Source organism: Trachurus trachurus, assembly GCF_905171665.1.
Source record: "Trachurus trachurus genome assembly, chromosome: 7".
NCBI classification, from domain to species: domain Eukaryota; kingdom Metazoa; phylum Chordata; class Actinopteri; order Carangiformes; family Carangidae; genus Trachurus; species Trachurus trachurus.
This window is the reverse complement of record NC_139901.1, coordinates 13,608,080-13,628,222: the sequence shown is the minus strand read 5'-3', so window position 1 is coordinate 13,628,222 and position 20,143 is coordinate 13,608,080. Positions and strand designations below refer to the sequence as shown.

The following is a 20,143-nucleotide window of genomic DNA, read 5'->3' as shown; positions in this document are numbered from 1 at the left end:
CATTGTCAACTCCTGACATATCATTTATCCTGGCTTAATGGAGCAGTTTCACATTCACAAGAAGAGTGATCCTGCTGCTGCAGAGATGAATGATGATAGAATATCACATATAAAAACAGCTCACTGCACAAACTAGGTGTGGGGAAAACAAAAAACACACATTTCATAAATGTTAATAAAAAAAGATTAATCTCTTGAGTCTGAGCATGTTTTCAGAGCATAAGAATTTAAGTTATGCTCTGAAAACATGCTCCGACTCCTGACCAGTCACCAACTTTTCCTTCTGTTTTAACCTCTACAGAAAAACAAACCATGGATTAAAGCTTTTTACATTTCAAGTTCTTGCGTTCTGCTGTTCATTAATTGGACAGAAACTCTCGCACCAACCTTGATGTGGAATTGATTTGTTTTGCAATTATGTGAAATCTGTAAAGCATTTAATGAGAAAGAATTGAATTTACAAGTAGGCAAGGAGCCGTTGTTTGAACTTGACCTCATCTATTTAGCTGCAACTCAAACTCTGACAGCTCCTGAGTGGTTTCATTTTCTTACTACTCTTTGTTTTGTTGTTTCCTTCCTCGTCTCCATTAGGTGTGTTTGTATTCACATGCGCCTTCTGTCCTTAACTCCTCAGTACATGTTGCGTCAGGGTAAACCGGCTGTGCAGGCTCTTCATGAGGTGGAGGTGCTGACCACCGACTACGTTGGGGAGGACACCCTGCTGACGAGCACAGGTCTGGGCCGACACTCGGCCGTGGGCCCCATGACGGTCCACACCATCGTCAGGGGCCGACTGCACATCCGAACAGGAAACATTGGTAAGTACAGACAGGATTATTTTCCACTGAACAGTTGAAGCAGTTAACAGATTACATCAGCACAGAGTATCATCCCTAATAAACACTGTAATGCAATCAAAGGGAAATGCCGGGAGTGCGCTACTGCATCAGATTCAATTGAGTGATAATAACTTTTCTGCAGGCATAAATCAAACAAATATCCTGAGCTCTGACAGCTGGTGTCTTCTGGATTTTTCACCTGAAAATGAAACTGGTGTTTTGACATGTCATCAGGGGACATTTTGTTATGTATAAACTACCATGATCAACAGTTTTTGGGTCGTCGAAATGTATTTATACACAGTGCATACAGAAAGTTTGAATATTATTCATTGTATTATGGACTAATGAATGAGTACAAAATACTTCATGGTTTTTTGTCTCTGGGCACGCAACAGCCAGTTTGGATCATCAGTCTGTCTTTCTTGTGCACGCAATTCTTTCAAAATTAGGTATCTTAAAAATTACTCCTCAGAGTCATTAAAGGAAGAGCTCAAATTGACTGACTGGGAACCACTCTTATCCTGTACAAATGTAGATAGCGCCTGGGGTTTTTTCAAAATAAATTTTCTCAAAGCGATCAATAAGATTGTCCAAACTAAAGTAGTGAGAATCAAACAAAAAACAGAACCCTGGATGAATCACGGCATTCTCACATTAATTATTCAAAGGAACAAATTATTTAGAGAATACAACAAAAGTTGCGACACAGCTCTCTTTAGTCAATACAAGTCCCTCAGAAATCAAGTGAGGCAAAAAGTTGACTTGGCCAAGGAGACCTAATTCCTGGAAAAAAATCAAGAGAATGCGGGTGATCCAAAAAAAAACTCTGGAAGTCCCTCAACCAATTAGGCGTCTTTCTTTCTTTCTTTCTTTCTTTCTTTCTTTCTTTCTTTCTTTCTTTCTTTCTTTCTGATAAAGCGCAGGTCGCTGATAGTCTTAATCCCTTTTGCACGTCCATTGCCTCAAGACGGAAGGTACAATGAAGATCAAGTCAAATCCTAAGGCATTCAGCCAGAGTCATTTAGCATATCCAAAGTCACACAAGCAGATGTTTTAAAAGAACTATCCGAGCTCAATCCATCCAAAGCCACAGGCTTAGACACCATCCCTGCCAGGTACCTAAAGGATGCAGCAGCACCTATATGTCATTATGTGACCTATATATTTAACTACAGTGAGTTAAGTGGACTGCCCTGGGATTGGAAAAAGGCTAGGGTGATGCCGCTATTTAAGAAGGGCAGCAAAGTCAAGCATGGCAACTACAGACCAGTTTCAATTCTGAGCATGTTGTCAAAGGTAGTCATCAAATCAAGAAATACATCCATGAAGCAGATCTCCTCTATATTTTTCAATCCGGGTTCAGAAAATGTCACTGTACCGATACATGCTTGCTCTACCTTACAGACATTATTAGAAAGGAAGTTGATTTTGGAAAGTGGTGTAGCATTGTGTTGCTTGACCTTCAGAAAGCATTTGACACAGTTGCCCATGATATATTGCTGTACAAATTGAAGGCCATGGGCTTTGACAGCACAAGCCTCACACTGATAAAGTGCCATCTTACTGATAGGGAGCAATATGTAGACGTGAATGGGACCCTGTCTAATGCTAGTGAGGTCCATTGTGGAGTCCCCCAGGGGAGCGTGCGAGGACCTCAGTTTTTTCTTCTGTATGTCAACGATTTGTATGTTGCTAGTTCTTGTCATCTTTTTTTTATATGCCGATGATGCTGCTTTGCTTGTTTCACACCAAGAAAAAGCAACAGTGGAGTAAAACTCTCAGCTTGGAACTTGAAAACATATGCGTTAGCTGACAATAAATTATCTTTGCAAAACGGAGGCCATACTGTTCGGCTCCAAATTCAAAACGAGAAACGATCCCGTTTTTCATGTCACAGCTCAAGAAACTGTAATAACCGCTAAAAGCAGTGTAAATTACCTGGGCTGTAAACTTGACAATGCAACATGTCACTACAAGTATTAGAAAAAGTACATACCAAAACAAAGTTCCTTGCCAGAAAATCAAGGTATCTAGACGTAGCTACACTCCTGATTCTTGCTACGGTTCTAGTACAAAGCCATTTTGATTATACTTGTACAAGCTGGTTTAGCAGTATTTCAAAAAACGTAAGACACAGACTACAAACTGCCCAGAATAAACTCATTAGAGTGGTCCTAAAGCTCCACCCCCACCCCCACCTGACGATGCATCGCTTACCATAGGATGGCTGAAGGTAGAGGATCAAGTGTCCATGCTCAAAAGTAGAGCAGTACATGATATCCTATTCAATAACTCAGCCTCTTATTTCAAAGATTACTTCAGGCTGGTTAACAATACTCATGATTACAGGACCAGGGCAAGCCTTTATAATGTGAATACTATGACTTTCAGAACAGCAGTAGGGAAAAGCACCTTTGCCTACAGCGGGCATTGGTGTGGAACAATCTCCCTGCTTTACTTAAATCAATCAGCACGAGACATCAAAGCAGCAGTGAAGAGGTGGTGGATGGATTGCTTAAAGCAGTAGAGTATTTCCTTCATCACCCCGCAGCATGCATTTCGGTGATTCATGTGTGCACTTCACTTTAATGTTTATTGCGAAGTTGTGTTTAACATGTATTGTAAATTACTGTCAAGTATCTTCTGATGTTAATGTTTTCATTACTTAGCCCGATTGTCTTGGTGGAGGACCACAGCGGAAATAAGTCTTGGGATTTTCTGTGTCATCCTCGTCAGTTTTTTTTTTAGATGGGACATGTTCTTGTTCTACACCTTTTTTTTCAGAGTGTGTGGGGACTGCACAGGTTCTCTCTTTTCTACTGACAAATAAATCAAATCAAATCAATGTCACAGTAACACCTTGATGGAACTTCTTCAAATTTGGGAGAAACACTCACTTAGACTCAAAATCTAAAAACATTTTTTGAAAGCTATATACATCAGGAATGCCCAGGAAATGTAATTGTTCCTTTTTACACAATGTAACTCAAGTATGTCTATAAAGATTAAATGAAAAGACTTCACTCAATTTCACTGTGACATCATAAAACACTGCTGTAACTCAGGAAGCAGAGACAGGGACCATGTTTCCTGATACTTGCCTGGTTGATGGAGAGATTCTCATAAACCTGCTTTGAGTGCGAAACAGTGTTTGGTAAGAATTCATCAGAGCAGCTAGATCGGTGCCTGCTTGTTGCTGATGCTGCTGTGGAGAAACTAAATCTAGTCCTGTGTCCCCACTGGGACTCAGAGGGAGTTTAGAGTGAGTGCATGAGAGGAGGGCGGGTGCGAAGCAAACATGAAGGTAAATGTGAGGCAAGGAAAGGCAGGAAAAGAAGAAATACATCTATTTAAGCTTTCTAAATAAGATCCACTTTCACCCAAATCTCCTTCTACTGCTGAAATATTTACAGGAGTATTTTATATTCAGGTCATATTCCACTTTGGAGCCTCAGATTACCAAGTAATGTTGTCTGTTTGCTTTTATTGAAGTGTAGAGTTTGGAAATGACAGCGAATCCCCAGGGTTAGCGCTGCTGCTGCTGTTTAAAGTTCCTGTTGTGTGGAGGTGGGCACACTTGCAGAGCAAACACGGAGCCGGCGCTCAGAAATATCTTGATGCGATAGTTCCACTCCGTCTAGCAACAGAGCACCTTTCCTCTTTACCTTCCACTCATCCAATTTGGGCCTGGTGTGCCCCCACGGCGTGATGGCAGCTGATGATAGCTGCTTCGCCATTAATCAACTGCCGAAACGATACTCCCGCTCATAAACAATGCATCATTCTCTGGGCCTCAGAAACTCTGCAAAGCTCCATTGTTGAGGCTAAATACGCCGGCACTTTCTCATTGTGCTTATCACTCGCAGCAGGTTGAGAGCGCACTGGGTTATTGGGTGTGCAGAGGCTCGAAGGAGGAGGCGTGTGTCTGGCATGTAAATTCCAATCAAGGCTCAGATATCCATCACGCGGCCCGGCCGACAGTCAGAATCAATTTGGGACGGGACGCCTCACCAGCACTTTTCTTTGTTTCTGTTTCCATCCGTCGCCGCCTCTCTGGCTCTCACACTTCTCGGTTCATTCTCTATCACCGTCTTCCTGTTTTCTCTCATTCGGCCATTTCCCTCGCACCCTCCTTTCTCACCCTCTCTCTCTCATCTTTTTTTTTTCTGCTCTCACCTCCACCATATCTACTGTGTTCCTCTGCATCTGCCATCAAGCTGTAATAAATCAGTGTCTCATTTTGTGGGTGGCGGAGGATGTGATGCTCGCACATTAAGGTTGATAAGATGATTTTGAAAACATGACGACCGTCATTAAAACAGTTTCAATCAATCTTCAGCAGTATAATCCTGTGAACACACACAAGATGATTCAGACAGATTATGAGACCACACATAGCTGCCTTTTGTAGTAATTATTTGGCATTAGCATTAGCCTTAGCATTATCTCATTCACTCACCTGTTACATCCAACCTATTACCATCTGTCTTACATGAGATATTATAAAGTTACTCATGTTGTTGCCATAATTCCTTCAGCTGTTCTTCTTGTATTTTCTATCTGGCTCCATTTAATTAGCTGCCATAGTAGACAAGCTGGGCTGCAGCAGGATCGTCGACATAGAAACTAACTGTCACTGCTTCCTATCGATGCATACTGTGAGGTGGGCATGTATGAAGACTTTGACAGAGATGTGATGGAAGGAAACACACACACACACACACACACACACACACACACACACAGCACAGCACAGCACAGGCCGCATACACACCTGCATGTGTGAATATCAAATCACTCACATGTGCCAGGCAGGCGTGCAGCCGTGCATACAGGCAGACGTATGGACGGGCAGGTGAAGCAGAGCGTGGACAGACAGGCGCTGTGATGAGGCAGCATCGCAGACAAGTGGAGTGAATCACAGATATCACATGAGAACTCTGTAACTCCCACTTTTCCTGATTTTCAGGTTGGAGTCAATGGTAACATTTCTTTTGGAAATTTCTCTAAGCACTAATCAAGGAGAAAAAACACACACAGGTCTGAGCTGAGTGTGGTTGTGTTGTCACAGAGCAGATGAAGCTGCTGGGTGTGAGCGGGTGAGGGGAGGTCAGGAAGATGAGCTGAAGCTCTTAGCAGCTTTTAAACTGATTGTACTGATTTATTTTTGGTCATTTATTATCATGCGATCATGTTGATTGGTTAAATGCCACAAATTCTTGAACAGTGGTCGTTAGCGTCATTGTGGCAAATTGTGGTTCTGGAGACGTGCTCACCCAGCTGTCACACCAAGAGGCCATGCCCACATTTATACAGAACTTAAATTCTTGAAGAAATCTGAACATGTCAGTTCTGCAAACAGGAAATTAGCTGCAGAGGCCAAAACTGTGACTGTAAACATGTTTATTTCTGCTGTAAAGTTGAACAACACGGGAGTCTATTGGGACTGACTCGCTGTTGGAAACACACTCTAATGGTCAGTAGAGGAACTGCAGCTGCTGCTGCTTCACTTTTTTAGAGGAAGATTCTCAGTCATTACCTGCATATTGATGTCATGAAACTTTACAGGTGTATAGTTGAGATTAAAATGGAAGCAGAGTTTGAGGATTAAGTGTGGTCTGACCAACAAATGTTGTCATTTGCTGCAGTTGCTCTGATCATTTGTAATTTTAGTTTAGTAAAAATCAATAGTTTTTTTCTGATCTGCTGTTTGAATCTGTTTTCCTGCTAATAGAAATGAGGACTTACCTTGTTGTTTGCACGTTGCTTTGATAAATTCAACATATGGTTTGATCCAGTATTTTTACAGCACTAATAACTTTCAGCACAGACTCATACAACATTCAGTACTCTGCTACCCTGAGCTCCTCTTCTCTAACAGAAATACTGTTTTCATTCACTAAATATTTACAGTCACTTTGATCTCTCCTTCTATTTTTTTCTTTAGTTTAAAAGCCATCCTGTGACTCACAGGGGTTTAATCCCTGCCATTCCTGCCCGGCTTTTCCTTTGACTTGACTTATGCAGAAAATGTTGGGCTTCATTGACAGTGCGCAAAACAGCAGAGCAGCAGTGATTGAACTGATTTCTGGCAGCTGCAGTGTGGAGAGTGTGATATGACTCTATTCTTGCACTGATGGAATTAGTGCTTTTGGAAAGGGCCAATATTTTTTTTTTGCATTTTCCATGTGAGCCGTGGTGTTACGCAGTCACCCTAAAAAAGAATGTATTAGTTATATAATCATATTAACCAACCGTGCCAATGCAGTGCTGACTACATGCTACTCTCTGCATTTTTCTTTTAATTCAGTATGTTTCAGCCATGCGTATGATTAATCATGTCTTCACGTCGCCCTGTTGGGAATCCATCAGAATGAGGCTTTATTGGAAAAAGTGAGTGGCAGGCTGTCACTTCCAAATGAAAAAGAGTGAAACGCCAAACGATATCCTTTTTAATTATCACAAGGTGGGATTGACAAGTAATTAATTAAATGGTAATGATATACTCTGTCAGGCCCATTCAATCATTCTACAAAGCAACTTTTATTAATAGCGTTGTAAGGACAAAAGGAAGTGGCTAAATCAGAATAATAGAGAGTTGTGAAATTGTGGATAGAACATTAGGTTTGGTTTTGATGAGGTCTCGAGGAGGCAAAACAAGCGCACCCACACAGAGAAGTGGAGCAGATGAGGGCTGTGTGTCTATGCGTGCGCATGTGTGTGTGTGTGCCAACCGTGACGACCGCCCGCTCGTTTTGTGAAGCTGATCGACGTGAATCCGGAGGAAAGCTATGATGCCTTATTGATTTCATCTGGTAAATCCACATGATCTCCGAGGTGAAAATGAAGACGGAAGTGGAGGCAGAGACACAGACACAGAGTTTAATGTTGCTCCCAAAGATGGAGAAAGCACAGAGAACAGTGAATAATCTTTATAATCTGCAGTGTCATTATGATGTAAAGCTTAAAGCTGCTCCAGGGGCTGATAGTGTGGCCTGACCGATGCCTTGTTAATGGTGATTTATCTGTGTCGTCTCTCTAAGAGAAACAGACAAGCAAATAAAACATTGATAGATGACAGATGGAGAGAGAGCAAAAGATGGATGAAATAAAAGCTAAAGAATCCGAGAAGCAAGAAAAGACTAGTCATTTTCTTAGATTTGATTCTGTAGCCAGACTTGATGTGACAGAGGGGTGGAAACTGAACTCTGCTTGAACCCACAAAAACCAGCAGGTGCCTCACATTTTAATGTCCCCCAGAAACATTTGTTGTGTGTTGAGCGTTTGCAGCACACGTGTTGTCAACTTGATGAAGATGTCGTTTTCTGAGTTTGTTTGTACTTTGTTTATTTGCATATGTTTTCCTGAGCTGCATATCACTGAGCCCTCAGGGACAGAGGTTGTGAATCCTAAAACCAAAACAATGAGCAAAAATGGCTTTATGGTGTTGAGAGGAACTTTAAATTGAGTTCATCACAGTGCAGCCTGAATAAAAAATAATTGCTGCTACTTCTGGCTAATAATAACTTTAAATTACTTACATTTCCGTGACTGGACCCAAACTTGTATCCAAGCCCAGGCTGCGGCAGTTTATATAACAGGTGTTGATCGTCCAACTCTATTTAACACAGACACTTCACTTGAGTTTAGCTCCATAAAATGGTAATATTAGCGATGTTGCCAGAAATGAAAACAATGAGTGCTTTTAATTTCCAGTTTGGAGACAGGTTGGTGATATTTGCCAGCAGTAAAAAGGCCCATATGTGGCAGAAGAGAAAAGCCGAGTGATATAAAAATCATTTTTGCTGACTGTGTCCTGTCTGTATCCTTTTTCTCTAACTCTCACTTTCTCTTGCTGTCCCCTTTTTTCCTCTGTCCACACACACACACGCAGAGGGAGCATGTATCTGCTTCAGCACTGTAGAGAAGACAGATTAGAACCTTCTCCAGACCTCACAGCACCTCCTCATCTGCTGTGGCCTGATAAGCCCTGGAGAGCGCGGCTGTTGCAGCAGGAGAGAGGAGAGAGAATCCTGCCCAGAGCTTCCACAGGTGGAACTAAATATCAGTGAAATTTACCTTACAATTAGTTTAGCTTGGTGACTCCCCCAAGGCGGCACATATAGTACGTCTCACTCATTAAAAGCTCTTGCCGTCGGCGCATCGAGGCCCGACTTTATCAACCTTGCTTTTAGCCCCGAGGTGAGAGAGAATCTGCTTATTCTGAAAGGTCAGTGGCCTGGAACGGGGAGGCAGGAGAAATCGAATATTGCAGACTACTTTGAAATCCCCTTGGTGCTTGCTCCCATTTGTTCTGAGCGCCAGTAAATCAGTGGTTTGTTTTGGCCTTAACCTCAAGAAACTGCCAGCGGAGCAAAGAGGGCGGGCAGGTGGGGGTGGTGCAGAGCGGGTTGGGGAGGGGGGTTATTGTCATGCAACGGTGAAACGTAGTCAATAAATTTGATAGAGTTCAGCCTCCTGGCGCTTTGTTCACAATTACTCTCCTCTGCATAGACAACAGAGAAAGGAGCCGACAGAACTCTGGCCCTCCTCTCTCTCTTTCTCTCTCTGCAACACAAACCTGATAGTTATCTCACATTTCGGTGGTGAGGATCATCTGCGTGATGCAGCGGTGAGGGACGGATAATGTGACCAAGAGCAAGACGTCCACGTCAACCTGGATTAGCACTAAAGTAGGTATTATCTGATGAGCCTAATGATGGTTCCAGTGATAGGCGATTAATTAAAATGATTGAATGATTAAATCACGGGGTCATAATTGGGTTCATTGTCAGACCATTTGTTTTATTGTGAGCACGTAGCACCGGGGCGTTCATCATATCGCGTCCTCGCAGGCTCATTGGATAATTCTATCCATCATCAAAGCTTTTCTTGACACACACAAAAGAAAGAAAGCTGAAAGGGCCGTAATGAGGCGCCCCGGAATGAGATCTCCACTGCTTCGTTATTGATCGGAGATGTTTGTGCGACAGCAGAAATAATGTCTCCACGGTAATATTTGGGAAATATAGCTCCAACAAATACATTGGGGCTGAGTTGTGTGGCCGGGGAAGGGTGATGGATGGCGAGGGGAATGTGTAGGGACGGCAGACACCTCACCCATTAATCTGCAGAACTGTGCTGTCTGTGTCTGTTTGCATGGCAACACCAGCTCCCCATTACTCATTTAGCTGATGCACATTATCAGTTTGTTGATGAAGGAGTTTGCCTCTAAAAGATTTGGAGAGTACTTTTGGCTCCCTTTACACAACTCCTACAGGCTCACTGAGGTGTCAGTAAAGCCACTTAATTGCTGCACTCACCATATTTCATGTGGAAGCTGCCTGGATGAGTTTTTCCCAGAGTCTCTCTGAAAATGCTGCAAGTCCTCACTCTACAATTAAGCCCCTCAGCTGGGTGTGTGTTGATGCTCTGAAGGCAGGAAAGTGATGGGAGTAATGGGAGCATTGTGTCAAAGTGCATTGTAATTTAAAGAGCCGTAAACTTTGGTTTTAATTGCTTCTCCAGTCGACTGTTGTAAATTGTATCCAGTGGATTTCACACGGAGGCTGGAGTTTACCTGTAAATAACACAAAACGAGTCTTGTGACCTGTGGTATTTGAAAAAGGCTCTCGTGAAGATGGTGTGTGGCTGCTGCTGCTGCTGCTGCTGCTGTGGTTGTGGCTCTGTGAGCAATTATCTGTCACACCTCCATTAGACGGCATTGTACGCAGGTGTAAGCAAAACCTGCCCACAGCTACAGCAGAGGCTCTGCACAGAATGAATTAATGTTAGGAGCAAATCTAATATTGACCCGTCGACCATCATTCACTGTCTTAGTACAAGTGCACCCTGGAGTGCTCACTTATCCACTTACCTTTAAAAAGACAGAAAACTGATGATTTTGCCATTTAGGTTCACAATAAGGGAAACAAACACGACTGGAAACTTAGGGGAGAGCTCAATACACATGTGAACAGAGAGAACAACAAACAAATTAGCAAACTTCATTGTTTTGACAACTTGTGAACTACAAATAGTCACAACCCAACGGACATGGGGACACAATGAAGTGACGAGTGCAGCAGGGACACATTTGGATATATTGTAAAATGTGCATTTGGAATTTTGTAGTTTGTTTAAAGTCTGTTCAGGTCTCTTGAAAATTAGACAGCATTCAACTGAAAAATTAACAAATAAATACATAAAGTAAACTACTTCTGTGTCCCTGCTGGGCTCAGCTTGTCTCTGTGTTTGGTTGTGTTGTAAATGTTTGCAGTTACATTTTAGTCAAACTGCTGAAAATCTCCTCTGAATTTGTTTGTTATTTTTCTGTTAAATGTGTTGCTTTGAGTTTAGCCTTCAGGGCCACCATAGTAACAGGCCAAATTTTGTAGCTCAACCACAAACTGTCAGCTGTGTCTTTCAATGAAAGGCACAGAGCCTCTGTAATGACAGAACGGATACTGTGAAGGACAGCTGAAATACAAATTACAAAGAGAAAAGAGTTGGACCTGTGAGGATGTAGCCCTCGTATCTCCACCCCACCACCCTCCCACCTCTGGTTTCCATTGATGTTTAACAGCTCTGTTCTGAATTGTGCGACTGCATCTCTGACGCCCGGCGCCCAGTCAAACCGGACGGAGGCTGGCAATAACCATCCATCACCATGACACCCAACACAGTGCCAGCTCTCGGTGTCCAGACCTCGCCGGCAATTTCAGGCCACTAATTAACCGCTGTAGGCTTGTCTCCATGTATCGATCCCGCCTTGAGGGTTCTTAGCCAGGGTTTAATCTGGACCATGCTCACTTTGGCACAGAGTACAATAAAAAAAAGTATTGTTTAACATCACATGGGGTTTGGTTTGTTTTTTGAATAAGTGGCAGACTCCCAGATGTGGAACCACAATTGGATTCACACAGATGGGGTGATTAAATAGAAAGAGTCAGAGCGAGAGAAACACAGATAACTGTACCTTCGTGACTAATTAATGATGCTGGAAAATGTAGCGCCATCACACCAAAGCATTTCAACTCACACCTGCGTGAAACCCTGGAGAAGAACAGGTTCCACAGCAAACTGCACTAGAACGGAGAAGGAACTAGAGTTGAGCTCCTCATGGTCCTTGAATCCACCAACCAGTGAAGTTACGGGAATCATGATCACAGTTTGTCCTTCCTGAGCTACAGCACTGATGGTGTTTCTGGATAAGATTGTGGATACGATTATGATGTGACAGTGGATGATTAGTGGATGACTTTGTGAATTATGGTCAATAATTGTCATTGTTGACCAAATCTGGACATATTTTTTGAGATGGTCTTGAGATTCCACATTCAAAAGACCGAGAGGTTCTGAGGTCACTATGATCTTGACCTCTGGACTTTGATCACCAAAATCGAATTGGTTCATTCTTGAGTCCAAGTGAACATTACTGCCAAATTGTAAGGAAATCCCTCAATACATCACTGAAATAAACTGTAGGTGGAGAAGCTGCAGAGGCCAAAAATAAATAAAAAAATAAAAGTGACTATGTACTGTACAGAAGGTTGACTGAGTTTTATGTTTGATTCTCAGTGCTGAAGCATAAACTTGGCTGGTGGTGTTGAAATAATTTCCTGATGTGTCATTAACAAAATGCTGAGCTCAAATCAAGTCATTTTGTTGGCACTAGTGTTACAGTTGCAGTAGCTGTTATCCTCCTGGCCTGAAGAGGATCAGGAACAGAACTGATGATAAAAACAGAGAAACAAAGAATATTGAGCTTATTAAAAGTGGATGAGTTTGTGGGACTTTGACTTTGACTTTGCGACATAAAGGAGCTATAATTAGCATGAAGAGCTAGCCCTTAACCACATTTTCACCTACTGAAATTAGCACGCTAACGCAACCCAGCTATCTAGTACTGAGTCACTGTACCTTCCAGTCTTCCTTGAGGAAGCAGCTGCTCAGAGAATGTATTTTAACCTTTGTCTCGTAAAATGAATGATGGATTATGCTTTGGTTAAGAGATGTCAATGCTAACGCCAGCTGTGTAGCAAATAGCAAAAACCTGTAAATTGTTCATTTTAAAGGGTTAAAAAAGGGTTTTAAAGATGAAACACATCAAACGCCGTCTCTCTGCCCCAGGGTTTCCGGTGGAGTCAAGTAGGAGGAGGGCGGCGACGGGCCTGGCGACACCGTCTCATCCTCACATCATCAGACCTCAAGACGTCACCCGGGGCTTCAGAGGAGGAAGTCTGTCGTCCAGGAGCATCCTCCAACTCAACGGTGAGGCCACTGAGTCCTGCCTGTTGTTTACTCTCTTAATGTTTCAGCTGACGTCACCTCCACTGACTGTGCAGTTTCACCCACCAGTGCACTGTACATGTGTGCGTGTCTGCGTGTGTGTGCTCTTCGCCATGTACTCATTAATGTGTCTCGTTTGGGCGGTGACCGTGCTCCTTCCTTGATCAACTCAAGCAGATCCATTTCACATTCAGTCTGTTGGCTGCACCACTGAACCACTCAATTTTCAGCCTAATTGAGCCTGTTGAAGCATCTCTGGTGGCTCGCAACAGCCCTGTTTGTATTTTCTGTGTGTGTGTGTGAGCACATGTTAGATTTTGACAGTAAAGTAGGTGACAGTGGGAGTGCTATGGATTTCTCATTACCCACCCTGTTTGATTCATGAGTGTAAGGGGAAGCCATGGCTCAAAATTTAACAAAACAAACCTCACAAAATGGGGGGTTCTGCTCAGACGCACAGTGTGAGCTGTCCAGCCTTAAATACTTATCCAGCACTGCTACTTGCACGCCTGTACTCCGAATGCCATGAAAAGATTGAACGTAGAGTTCAGAATGTCTGGTTTTTGTGATCTGTGGTCCACCCGCACCCCAGAGCCTTACAGTATTTGATTCTTTGAAAATTCATTATTACTGGTGAGTGACTGTTAAATAATAGTACAGTAATACAAAAAGTATTTATTTATATAACACATGTTATGCAAAGATGTGGCACAAAATGCTAAACAAAAAAAATAATGATGAGTTTGTTCATAGTGATGAATTGCTTCATAAACTTGTTTTTATTAAATAACTCCAGAATAAACTAGAAACACATAACAAAGTAACTTATTATATTAAACTGTGATTAACAAACATTTTATTGGAATATTTTGTATTCACGCTATAAAAATATTACTATTAGAATGATTAACTATAGAACATTTCCTTTGAGACATTTTGAGAGTGCCAGGATCTCTTTAAACATGGAAATCAAACCCACAACCTTAACATCAAGAGTTACACATTGTACAGACAAAGCTAATCAATCAGACACATTATCGTCTCTCTCTCTGAACGCTGACATGAGGGAGCTGTCAACCTGTGTGTGTGATTGTGTTTTTAGTCCAAGAAGAGGTGCACACATTCACCAGGGAAACCCAATTTTTTGCTCAATTAGACAAGCCGTCTCTAGTCAACCAGTGTGTATTCTTAACTTTGTTCTCAAATGTGGACTAAGTCTGTAACACACACACACACACACACACACACACACACACACACACACACACACACACACACACACACACACACACACACACACAGGTATATAGAGACAAGTTAAAGTATCAAATAAGACAGTGATGGAAAACAAGCAGATAATTGCTGATGATGATATAAAGTAGGTCTGACAGGTCTATAATTACATTACGCTCTGAGAGAGACCCTATAGAAATGCTGTGTAATTATATTTCACAAACATTTGTTCATGGTACACAACATACTAATACATACTAATACACTGACGAGCACCATGTGTCAGTATTAACCATGTTTACAAATTAATTCATGCGCAAGTTCACTCCAAATACTATTCCCCAAACGGCTGCAATCAGCTATTCACAGCTCTAGTTACTGTGCAAACACGGTCTGTTCACTGTTTGCTTTGTTTCTTACCTGCCTCACCCCCACTCTACCCATCCCCGCCCACCACCACTACCTCCACTGCTGTTGTCTGTCTCACACACTGAACCCTTTCCTCTCTGTCAGTCGTATATACAATGTGCCTAATTGCTTTCACTGGACTCCAGTCACAACATTAGCAGAGCTGAACAGAGCAGTGGCAGTTTGTGTGTGTGTGTGTCTGCACAGTATCTGTGTACGTAGGTGACTGCCAGTCGAGCCAGTGACTCTCTGATAAGGGCACTTGGGGGAAATGTCCGGGGATTAAGAGTGGCACTGGGAGAGGAAAACAGAGCCAGAGAAGTGAGGTGAATATCCAGTTTAGGTGAAAACACAAAATTCAATTTAGAAATGTCCTCCTGCAGGTAAGTCATCACTGTCTGGGTATTATTGGATAACCTATAATTCATTTGTAATTTAGGACAAATGAGCCAAAAATGAGAGTCTGCTGTTATGTTTTAACGTCAAAATGTTTTCGGCGTCAAAAAAAAAGAAAAAAAGAACATCCAATCAAAGCGGTCTGTTTCCGTTTGTGCCTGTTCCTTCTATTGTTATTTAGTTTGAAACCAAAAACAGAGTTAACGTGGTTATATCTGATTGTTGGTTCCAAACAAAGAGCTATATCATGCAATCTGTTCAATTCTTTGTTGTGGTTTTTTGCCAGAAATCCAACATTTCCAGACAGGAAGCAGAGGTCAAGTGTAAAAAAAAAAAAAAAAAAGATCTAAATAAAAGCCAAGAAGTTGTATAATATTAAGCAAGCAAAGGGTCTATATCATCATGGTTAGATGATAGATGAATGAATATATAAATTAGTTTACAGGCACTGCTGTACCAGAAAAAACAAAACCGAAACCAATTTCATTGGTTTTTAGTTTTTATGGTTGTGACACAAAATCATTTTCTTATGTTTGTTTTCTTCCTTTGAATTTAAAGTGAATTCATGATAACTGCAGCATCACTGCATTGTTTGTCTGAAAAGTAATGATGGAAAATAGAAACTCTCAGCTCCACCTGAACTTCTGAGCAGAAGCAGCCGCACAACAACTTCAGTCTAATCCAATAACCATCAGCTCTCTGCTTCAGGGCCACAGGCACTAAGAAGCAGCACTAACAACACGGTGAGGCTCCACACTGGGACACAGATATGAGGAAATGTAGGTTTGTAAAAATCATTGTGTCTGTAATTTGATCAGTTTGGTTTAAACCTTGCGATGCTGCAAAACTCACTTTTTCCCTCTGCTGCTCGGTTCTGTCACTGATCTGTGGACACTCTGCAGGTTTGTCTCCACACATGCTGCAACACACACTACAGAGGAGGAGCAGAGCCCTTTCCAAATATCAGGGATATGATTTGGGAAGTGCTAATTTTTAAGTTTGTTCATGTGTGATTGTTGTTCAAAGTGCAGGATTAGGCAAATTCTCCTGTCAGAGCTTTCAAAAAACACGGGTAATTTGCATGATCCGGTCCAAATGAAGCTGGATTATTTGGTGAGGAGTAGATGGATCGGGTGTTTTCATCAGGTGTGTTGTTGCCGGAGGGAGACAGAGGAGCTGATGGGCACAGTTTGGAGGAGGGGGCTTGGTGCCAGTGGTTTGACTGGACTGTTGTGTATGTACAAGCTGTTGTTCCTCATGCTCCAACAATACTTGAATCAGTGAGCGCCTCTCTCCTGTGGACATTTGGAGGGTTTTTTAGAACATATGGTCAAAATGGCAAAGAGATTAGATTCCACTCTGCTCAGTAAATATATTCATGATCGCAGCCTGTCTCTCCTTCACAGCGAGGAACTCGGCTCAGGCTTGCAGGCTGGAGACGGATGGGAGCCGGGTACCGTCGTCCAGGCGCCGGATCAGACCTGACAACGTGGCGCCCGGAGAGCACAAGCTAAACACGGCTGACGACGGCCGCCGCAAGTTGGACTGCATGGCCGCCGTGCTTCAGTGGGAGGGCAAAGGAGGTGTTAAAGCAGCGAAGGTCAAGGTGAGGTTAAATTAAAGCCTGCAGGGAGCCAAAAAAAAATCTTATCTATAAAGCTGAGGCCTTTGTGTCTTCTTCAATTACATCTCAAACAGCTTTCATTCACATCATGAAGGCCGTGGTAGCGGCGTGGAGCTGCTCGCAGGCCGCCCGCTGCTGTTACTACTCACAGGGTGACGTGCCCTTCACCCCTCTGTGTTTAATCGGCTGCAGAAGAAGGTGTTAATTGTTCTTCTACCTGAAGGCACATCTTGTACTTTCACACATGAATGCACACGCTAAATATGATTTTGGCTGCGCTGCGTGTCTGTCTTACACACTTTGCACGTAGCATTTCCTCTGGTAGGAGCTGCTTCACACACCCCTCACAGCCAGCACCATGTGTGTATGTGTGTGTGTGCGTGTTCTCACACAGGAAAACATTTTTAGAGTTGCTTTGCAATTCAATTTGGATTTGACTTTCTGGGCTGATAGCCATGACTTAATTTGGACCAGGTTTATCCCCAGCATAATTTCAGTGCACTAGACCTGTGGAAAACCGTCATTTTTTTCTTTTCCCACTCACTTAGCTCTAGCATCCTGATTTTGAAACCCCATCCGAGGTGTTTTATTTATTTTTTCACTGGCCAGAATCACTGTCATTGTGCAGTTCATTGTACTCTTTAGTATCAAAAAGATGAATCCAACAGATGTGCCTGAGTCCAGGTTAGTGAATTGAAATGTAGTCATATTATATTGTAACATTTACGATGGGATGTTTGTTGCAAGCTCAAAAATAAACACCCACTTTTTCTGGGTCACCATCTGCTTTAAAACAGAGCTGTACAAACTAAATGTGAGAAAACATTGTGTTTAATATTGAATCCATTCCCAAGCACCTGTTCTCATGGCTCTGGGGTCAGTGGATGAAAAAAACATAATTGTCTGAAAGGTTATTGTAAAAGGCCATTTCATGTTCACAGCGCTTGACCGTGGATTAAGAGTGTGTAACATTAACTTTGCTCCGCCATGTTTCAGCTGTAACATGTGATCAGAACACAACCCGGGAAGTTCTGGTAATGAAGAAAGGGCCTGTGAATCGTCTCTTAAATGTCACAGTCACAATGATGATGTTTATTGAGCCCAGAATTTTTTTAAATAAAGTTATTTATATAACGTCAACTTGGTGTCAGTTCCCCTCAGACTATAGCTACACCATCTGTAGGGTGCCCAGCAACCAACAAATCCTCATCAAAATGTGATTGTTTCATATTCAGCCCAATGAAACCTCACACATGATGGTGTTTATACAAAATTCAAGGCAAGGCAATTTTATTTGTATAGCCTGTTTTTACAAACAGTTTTTCTCAAAGGGCTTTACATGGCATCATAACAACATCCTCTGCCCTTAGACCCTCACATCGACTGAGGAAAAACTCCGGGGAACCCTTTTAACAGGGAAAAATCGGAGAAACCTCAGGGTGAGCAACAGAGGAGAGATCCCTCACCCAGGACGGACAGACGTGCAATACTGTAGATGTTGTTACAGACAAGAAAACTGTTTATAACAGAGAATGTGGGAAACATGGAAATGTTAACGACAGCTGAAGAAGCTTCTGGTGTGGGTATAAGGTCAAGTTCAGATTTTTCAATGATGATGTAAAAACAGAAGATACTGTAACAGAATATAAATGTAGATATTAGTAAATATTGTTTATATTCTCAAAACTGTGTCTGCAAACTACAGCAAGTCCAGCAGGATAAATTTAAACCAGGATGAATGAATTGTAATGGATTATTACAAATGTGGATAATCATTTTTCACATTTTATAATATAAAATGACGTGTTTGGTTGCTTGGTGGAATCTTCATGTCTTTCTTCCTGGTGTAAGGATCCGACCAAGGAGGCCCAGCTGGCCCGTGAACATCATCAGATCAAGCCCAGCGAAGAGCGCAGCAAGGCGGAGAGCATTGCCAACATGCTGAGCCAGGCCATCACCACCCAGCACCTCCTGTACGCCAGCCTGGGCTCCACCGAGTACATGGAGTTTGTTCTCAAAAACCCCTTTAATGTCCCTCAGACCGTCACCATCCACAGTGATGACCCTGAGCTCAGGTGAGACTAAGTCCCCTCCATCCTCTGTCTGCTTAGTGTGATCCTCCACTCACAAACTGAGTTGCGTGGTTCATCTTTAAATCTGTATTTTACAAGTTTTAGAAGCGAGGCTCCAGCCTAACACACCAACTGTGCATGTGTTTGTCGGCTGTGCGTGTGTGTTTTCCATTATCAGAGCGTAACAAGCCTTGCCCTGTCTGTGAAACTGTGTTCACACGTTCTGAATGTGTTTCCGAAGGTGATGGTTTAGCTCTGGAGATGATGCTCAGGGCCTATTTTCATCCTGCTTCAGGAAAGAATGATGCTGCGTCCTTACACTCAACCGTCCCTACTAGTTTTAAACACATCTGATTCAGAGATGTTAGGTTCTGGATCTAGTCTGTGATGTTTTAGGCCTCAGGTGTTTGATCTCATAAATGTCCATATGATGTTTTTATATGGTACATGATTAGTGAAATAATCATTGACACCTTGTGTTTCCACCTTGACCTGCAGAGAACCCATGACAGTCTCAAAAACACAGATTTGTATAGCCATGGTTTCATATGTCACAAATCAAAGGAACCAATCCGGTCAACCTCTGAGACTAAAAAACACCTGAAACTCCATCAGTACACAGAGAGAGAGAGAGAGTTAGCATTAGCACAAATGCTAACACTGTCAGCCACTGCAAGTTACAAGATAACAAACACAAACAAGTAAAAGACTCTAACTACACTAACCCTTGTGAAAAGCCAACTAGACCACCAAACTTCATGCTTCTTGGGCCAAACTCTCTGTAAAATGCTAACTAACTGTTGCCAGACATTTTCCCTAACCCCTAATCCTAATTACGCTAACCATTATGTTAACAGCCTTCACCAGTCAACCAGGAAATTGGACAAGGTCTTTTGTTCTTGTTTTGTAATTCCACTTCTTATGTGTAAAAACTCTCTTGAGCAAATACAGCATAGAAACATCGCTAAGGAACATGCCCCCCCTCAGTCTTGTCATCAGTCTTTATTTGTTGTCATTGTTGAAGTATGGAACAAGTCGTGAGCAGTACAGTATTTCATTCTGCACTAATTTTTGCTGTGACTCAGGACTGAAACTGATTCATTCCTTCCCATTAGCATAAATCAGTAGGTCATAACATTCACTGCATTTAAAGCAAACCTCCATTCATTTTATCAATATACTGGAGAGAAGTTCCCCCATGGAGACCGGCTCCGCTGCTGCTCAGCTTCACGCTAATGTCATCATTGAAATCCTCTGGTGATATAAACTGAGCTTTT

The 20,143-nt window shown here is 42.3% G+C and overlaps 1 protein-coding gene across 1 annotated transcript in view; it reads left to right on the top strand.

The window, feature by feature from the left end:
- nphp4 (nephronophthisis 4) overlaps nucleotides 1-20,143 on the top strand; it is a gene marked incomplete at its 3' end in the record, with an annotated part of 185,112 nt that overhangs the window by 144,654 nt on the left and 20,315 nt on the right. Inside the window, exons 17-20 of the mRNA XM_083975577.1 lie at nucleotides 635-818; nucleotides 12,975-13,115; nucleotides 16,577-16,776; nucleotides 18,646-18,869. Coding sequence (XP_083831703.1) covers nucleotides 635-818; nucleotides 12,975-13,115; nucleotides 16,577-16,776; nucleotides 18,646-18,869 — 749 coding nt within the window. The remainder of the gene's footprint in view (nucleotides 1-634; nucleotides 819-12,974; nucleotides 13,116-16,576; nucleotides 16,777-18,645; nucleotides 18,870-20,143) is intronic.